Genomic DNA, 7,877 nt, shown 5'->3' on the forward strand with positions numbered 1-7,877 from the left:
CTATTGGAGTATGATTAAGAAATAATTTGCAACTGTTCTGTCTGCTGGATTAAGTTAACAATAGTACTTGGGTTTTGTTATAATTTAGTTCCAAATGGTTATTGCCACAGCTATTTCAAATATTTTCCAGCAATTGAAGAGTGGGCTAAAAGAGAGAATCCAAGGATATTTTTGAAATAATGAAGTTATTGTTCTCAGCAAAAAATAATGGATTTTACTTTCCTTTTGGAATTAAGTAGTAAGTCAATAACATGTATAAATATGAGAATCAGGTCCAAGATTGATCCTTAAGGTACCCTAGTTGATTTTGTGAGGGAAGGGGAACATGAGGAATACTAGTCTGGCATGTTTTATTCATTTCTAAGAAAAATTTAAATTCTCTGATGTCTGTTTTAGGCAAGATAAGATGACAACCAGTTCAGGATAACTTCTTAAAATACCTAATTTTTGATCTTATTGTAGGAACAGAGTCTGATCAACTATGTCAAATGCTTAAGTGAGTTCTCTGAATGAAGAAAGAACTTTCTGGTCATTTAGAACTATCACTTGCATTTTAAGCTGTTGTTTTGTTACGAGTAAGTAATCTAATTCTTTTTACACAATTGCAGGGTGGACGAGAAACTCCGCGTTCATATTACAGACAATGCTCTGTCAAGGGACCTTTTCCCTGCTGATTATCACTGCCTGGGAGACAATGAGAACAGACCTGTGAAATGGCTGGCAGCAGAATCTCTGCAGCATAAAACTTTCTCCACTGCCTCTGATATTGTAAGTGAAAATCTCCAAAAAAGTTTATGGTTTTGCTTACCATAACGACCATTTAATTTCCAAGCCGCAAACTGTAGTAAAAAAATTAATTATTGTGAAACTGACAGATTTAAATAAAGAATGACTTGATGGAACATAGCTAATGTGTCTCCTGATAGGACAAATTTCCCTCAGACCACCATTTCCCGAATTAATGATGTAGCCTATGCTGAAAACATTACAAACAATTGTTGTCTCCTTTATTCAACACTTCATATTTGGTCCTGGTAGAATAAGTTATCTATGGCAGGCATGTGGGTCACAATCGGAAGTACTCGCCAATGCCACAAGAAGTATGATTTGAGCCTAGCAAAAAAGATAGATAGGTAGTCATCTTTCTTTTGGGGCAAGATTGAGACTATGGAGTCTCTTTTACCACCTAGCCCCTACAAGATTCAGAAGCAGCGATTGACGGCAAAGCTAGGGGGAACTCTTTCCTATGCCTCATTTTCTGCCACCATCAATTCCATGGAGACTCTTCATTCTGGCATTCAGAATTCTATAAAGCCTGTTGTTGAATTACAGTTGCATAGATGCTACAATAACTGCTTGTTTATCAAGATCCTAATGGTAAAAAGTTTCATTGGAATCATCCCACCTAAAGTTGAATTTATTTGATGAAAGCAATCATTAACTATAGTTAATAAAAGTTTATACAAATTAAATGCATCTTATAAAGTTGGAGGCTACCTAGCTTATCAAACATTGGTACAATATCTGTGTTGTAGACTTCTTTTAATTCATAACATTTTTTGGGATATAAGGTTATGGAGTATTTCCAGTTGTAATGGCCGAAGGGTTATTGACTGTATATAGTCTTATTACTTACTATGCTCACATGTTTACTGCAACCATGGAAGAAATTCACCGTGATTAAATTTTGTATCATTCTTTCATTGTTGTTGCAGTGGTCCTTTGGAGTGATGCTATGGGAGTTGACAACCTTGGCACAGCAGCCATATTCTGAAGTAGATCCCTTTGAGATGTCATCATTTCTCAGTGAGGGTTACAGGCTTGCCCAGCCCCTGAATTGCCCAGATGAACTGTAAGTATCAAAAATGTGCCATTTGATGAGTAATTGCAATGTTTTTTTTAAAAGAAATATCGGTGAATTCATGGCTGCCCTTCAATGAAGGAGCCTTTCTATGTTTTAGTCACCTTACTGCACTACTGAGATAACAAAGGAAGGCTAACATCATTTAAATTTTTAACCAGCTAATACATACAGTGACGAAAATTGTCATTGTGTTTAGAATGTAGAGCTCGTTTGCTGTATAAATAAATAAAGCTTTTATTATGTGCAATAATGTTTGTGTTGGTTACATTTCAATGATAACTAGGTGTATGCCTATTTTGTTTCAAAGAATTTCTGAAGTGTTTTCTGCTTTTCTATATTCTGTTTGATACATAAACCATTGTGCATTTACAAATGATTCATTAGTAAATGTTTCTACACCCTTGAGAGCTGGAATAAGGTGATTAATTGTAACAGAAGTCAACTAATGAACTTAAATCTTGACAAAATATGGGATGATGTTAGATAATTATAAATATATAGTCATTAAAGTGTTACTGCAACATGATAAAAACCACAGAAAGTCTGGATAAGGTATTGAGTGTTGACTTATGATGTTTACCATAAAATTGCTATGGAATTGGGATAAGCAGGAAAAATAAATGTCCAAATGTTATCCAAAGGAAATTTGGGGGTAAAAACATGGATGAAAGTTACGTAAAATAATTGATTCCTAGTTGATTAGAAGAAATGTTGTATAGATTTTGGGAAATAATGAGTGCATGTGGTCAGAGTGCAAATCATTATACTCAAATTATTTTAAGATTCTAAAATGAGTTCTATCACATATTCTTAGTAAGTCAGTGGTGAACTGTACACTTGTAATTTCTATATGTGCATTTTTTCTTTTTTTTTAAAGGTTTGCCGTGATGGCGTACTGCTGGGCTATGAGCCCAGAAGAAAGGCCCACGTTTGCTCAACTCAACACTTGCCTCACAGAGTTCTATAATCAGCTGACCCGATATGTATAAATTTCATCCACGGACATGTTGAGAATGGAGTGCATTTTTATATGCAGCAAGATTGCACAACCACTGGTCCGGCCATTTTTCATTTTCACCAATCTCAATTGATTTTCGAGAGATAAAGTTGGCTCATTAATGGTAATTGAACGTTTACAGTTTTAAAACCCTCAAACCAGAGCACGATCAGCTGGAAAGTGATGTAATGAGGAACTGGAGTACAGTGTAATGTCAGTTGTGAGAAGCCCGGAGACATAATGGAGAAACTGCTAGCAGGAAATCATAATGTCTTGTATTCATATTTGGTTGAAGTGCCAACTATGAGATTTCTATCACTTAGAGAAGTGTCATGTGTGCAAAAACACTTGCTTAGTGCTTGCAAGCAAACCGTAGGTGACGTATTGCCTTGAAGTGTAAAACTAAAAAAAATATTATCCCTTTGTCATCCCTAGCAATGTTGCAATCTCCGAACTTGTGTGTTTCGTAATATCCTTTACTCTAATTAAGGCTGTGAATTTTCATAAGAAGTCCTAAGTGAAAGTGAAACATACTAGAATTGACTTTATTTATCGTGTGATATAATATGTTTATAATGATTCTTACATTGGAATAAATCAGGGATGGATGAAATTCACCAAGTGCTGAAAGGACTTATATGCTACTGCCATGCGTATTGTACTGAACATTTAAAAAAAAAACCTTCATCTTAATATGTCAGTTAAACTACAATGAGGTTGGCTAGTCTCATTATTGGTGGTGAATTTAGCAATTTCCAGGCTGTGTTTATTTTTGAGATATAAGCTTGGACTTGTTTTACCTTATTCCTGGATTGTAATACAATAGGGAAACTAATGAAGACCATTGGAAATGTTGAATGTTCTTCAGTTCACTGCCATCATGTCATTTCTATTATCATCTCTTTGTGCGTGGTATGTTTTGTGACTAAGCTCAGTTTTGAGCATTGATGGAGTATTTCTTGATTGATATAAGTTTTTTGAAATTTTAAAAGCTCCTTTTGAGTGGCCTTAGATGAGGCCAAGCTTTTACAGGGTCTGTCTGTTTTGGATTATGAAAGTCAATGTTGAATATTTCCTAAATGAAGAAAAATCTTGTACATATCCATTACTCATTATAAATGGGAATCTATATTCGAAAAAAAAGGCACAATTGCGGAAATAATGAAGATGTGATGTAACAATACCAAGGACATCCAGATGCCTTATCATTCATGTTATTAAGGACTTTTTGTTCATACCAGAATGCCCCATAAAATTTTTATATCATGCTATACCAAGTAAAAGGTCCTCCATAATTTCTTACGTTCCTTTTAACATTTGATGTGGTTTATATGTACTTAATTTATGCAAATACAAAATGTCATTCTTTTAAATAAGGCAGTAAATTTACTATTCCCTTCTCCTTGTGTAGGTAGTAGTATTTTAAGTTAAAAAATAGTTATTATTTTGGAATGAAACATGATTTCAGTGTATCGTTATGGAAAAGAGGGAAATCACGTGATAGCTAAAATGGTCTTCTCCTCTTTTCCTGATTGACTTAAGTGCCTTTCTTAGTTAATGGCACAGTCACATTTAGTTGATTAGGAATTCTGCTAGATGTCCTCACCAATGATCCCAGAAACAAACTTTAACCGAAATTTATCATATAAAGCTTTGATAGTATTATCATAATTTGGCAGGTAGTCTAACATTTAAGGCAGGCTTTAGATGGACAGAGACTGAACACTGATTTATTTCTTAGCCTCTTCCATGAAAACACAACCGTACACCCCATGATTAAATAGATCCTTCTTCAATTCCTCCTACTTCCTTACTTGCCTGATCATCTCCCCTCTATCACAGTCTTCAACACCCCATTGCCAATCAAAATGCTCTGAACCCAACTTTCCTGCATCCCTTGGATTTTTCTCAAAAATCCCCCCCCATCGTGCCTGGCACTTACCCTCGTTTTCCTTTCTGTCCATTTGACTTTTCATCCTTCTCCATGCCCACATTTCAATAGCTTCCAATCCACACCTATCATCTTGCTTCAATGGCAGTGTTTCCACACTGTACAAAACCACTCTCCATATTTAAGTTTTGATAAACGTTTTCTTAACATTCTTCCTCAATGTCAGTCGCTTTAAAGGAACAAGACCTCGTGGACTGTGTCACATCGTGCACGACTGCAAAAGCCTGTGACATATGCACGGTATTTCGTCACAACATCTTGTTCCTTTAAAAGCCCCAAAAATTTCAGAGTTTAAGAGGATGCCTCGATAACATAACTGGCTAAAGTACTCGGCCAGACATTGAGGCATCTAGGTTCGAATCCCGCTCAAGGTGAATGATTTTTACACTGAAATTGTTGCATTGAAATGCATATTAGTAGATGACTCCATTAAAAGTTACTGTCGTGGCATCTACCGCAGTTTCTTGGAATTTGTCAAAGGTAAAAACAACCTAAGTATTTATAGTTGGCTTTAACCTCGTGAACAGTGGTGTGTCGCGCATGACTACGAATGCCTGTGACATTGTATGTACAGTATTTTGTCACAACTTTTTGTTCCTTTAAAAGCCCCCTAAATTTCAGAGCTTAAAAGGATGCCTCGATAGCTTAACTGACTAAAGCACTGGCTCTCTTGAGTGGCACTCTTGAGTTTAACTTACGTTTAGTATTATGGTATTGATGAAATGCTTACATCCTCCGAAGCTTGGGAGTATTTCTTTTCCATCACAAAGTAGCAAAGCTAATTGCCCATTACCCTTATGCCATATTTGTCATTGAGTTTTTAGTTGAGCGCCACAATTGACACAAAAAAGAAAGGAATATTAGAACTAGATACCTACTGCATAAACTGAGGAAAATGTCCTTGTGTAATCATGAACACTGTACTCAGTTTATTTAAGAGAAGACATGTGAGATGTTGCTTTGGATATTCATTCACTATGTCTTCAAATTGTGTAAATCAAGAAGATTTTATTCCCATAGATTGACCAGTGCCAAACTTGAAGCTGATAAACCTACTGTGATACTGTGCAATTGAAGATAATACATTACAAGCTTGGGATTTTCTAAAGGAGATAGCTTCAGGCGTCACTTTGTGGAAACGATACATATTGCAAAGGAAACACTTGGTTTTTCCACATAAAATATTTATTCACGACCTAGGTTTCGACGCTCAGCGTCGAAACCTAGGTCGTGAATAAATATTTTATGTGGAAAAACCAAGTGTTTCCTTTGCAATTGGGATTTTCTCTCAAGTTTAAACAACATCATGTATAGAATTAAACCAAATTTATCTTAGAAGCCTCTAGTATCCCATATGGAAGTATGATCAACTGCCTCTCTTTCGTAATTCCTTCACAGAATTTAACATTGAATCCGAAGTACCTAATAAAATCATATTACACAAATATGATATTGTCATCTATCAAGATTTAAGAAATAAAATTGGATTTGAGGCTCTTTATGGCATTCACAAAGATATTAGGGTTAGGACTGGGATCTTGAATTAATCTGGAGAGGTCTGAAGTCATACATTTTTTATGAAAAGAAACCCATTCAACCTTACACCAAGGACATAAGGGATATACATGAGCACGGCGAAATGTGTCATATTAACAATGAATCTAATGAAGGGAAAATAAGATTACAAACACCCATGGAGTTGAGTTAAAGAAACTAGGCTTCATTCAATGGTCAGGGTGATAAGGGGAGCCAGTTCCTTTCTCTTCTCTTTTTGTGATATCCTGGGATGATCTACTTAGTACCTAAAAAATCACTCTGCTTGGGTGAAGCCACGGGCGCCCAGGGGCATCACTCAGAGTTGTACCCGAGCCCTCCAGTCAGTAAGTAGCCCATCACTCTACCCACTGGATTACCATACCCATGAAATAGATACAAGGGCTCCTTTTTCTCTGCTGCTATTCAGAACTATAACAATATATATGACAATTTGAACTTTGCAAAAATAAAATACTACGTAATGTCAGATTCTACTTATGGCTGGTGATCTGATACCTACTGACACACATCCTCACACAGAAGTTTTCTGTCAGTCTAATTATGCTCATCATGGGCAGAATTTAATTAGCAGGCTCACTATTGGGAGAACAAGTGGTAGACAAGTACAGGCTTTGCAGGAGTGTGCTTCTTTGGTTGATTCAACTGGCTTGCTATCACCCTTCTGGCTTTTCTAAACTTTAGTACCGTACTGCAACCCTGTTTCCGAATGAAATGACTGTAGTGACACATGATGTATCCTAGAAACTCTAATGATAATGAATTAAATTGTAGTAGCAGTAATTGTTAAGTGGAAAAGTCTTCTACAGGTCAGCTATTTACCAGTAACTTTATGGCAATTCAGTTCTGAACTTGAAAATTAGCCAAACATTTTTTACGAATCATTCAAAACACAATCATTACAAGAACTCCTCATTTTGCACAGGCCCAGTGAATAAGTTAATTTTAGAGCACTTCCACAATAAATTAATACCATCACTTTCACCATGTTGACATTTGGCTGTCACCCTGTTCGCCATAATAAAGGAGGATTGTAAATTCATTCAATAAAAGCTATTATGTAAATGGTATAAAAATAAGGTCACGGGTAATAAGAAAGGTATTTTTATTAAGAAATTAAAAAAATACACTGAAGTCTACACATCTTGATGAGTTTGCGGGTTCTTTCCACATTACTTGATTCATCATCTAATTACCACAATAGCCTTTGTAGTAACTGTAAAAAATAAGTGTAAATATAATCCTGGCAAGATTGATTATATAACAAAGTAAATGAGAAGTAGTGAGTTGACATAAAACACAATATTTATATCTAAAAATTACAAAAGAATAAAAAACATATTCTAAAATGACTACTACATTACCGTGCAAAAACACTTTTACAAAACATGAACTTTCTGGAATTGTCATGGATAGAGAATAATAAATTTGCCATTTTACTAGAATTCTTATCTAGTAATTCAAAGCTCACTGGCACACAATAACTCATAAAATTGTATAATATGTGGTTG

At 35.4% G+C, this 7,877-nt stretch overlaps 1 protein-coding gene across 1 annotated transcript in view; it reads left to right on the plus strand.

Annotated features, from left to right (window-relative positions):
* Positions 1–4,146, plus strand: part of dnt (tyrosine-protein kinase Dnt) — a 114,361-nt gene extending 110,215 nt beyond the window's left edge. Inside the window, exons 9-11 of the mRNA XM_071585627.1 lie at positions 609–768; positions 1,716–1,852; positions 2,742–4,146. Of these exons, the coding sequence (XP_071441728.1) occupies positions 609–768; positions 1,716–1,852; positions 2,742–2,853 (409 nt within the window). The 3' untranslated portion in view covers positions 2,854–4,146. The remainder of the gene's footprint in view (positions 1–608; positions 769–1,715; positions 1,853–2,741) is intronic.
* The last annotated feature ends 3,731 nt before the right edge of the window (positions 4,147–7,877 follow it).

The sequence above is a fragment of the Hetaerina americana genome, unplaced genomic scaffold, assembly GCF_022747635.1.
Source record: "Hetaerina americana unplaced genomic scaffold, ioHetAmer1.1.p SCAF_2, whole genome shotgun sequence".
Taxonomy (NCBI): Eukaryota; Metazoa; Arthropoda; class Insecta; order Odonata; family Calopterygidae; genus Hetaerina; species Hetaerina americana.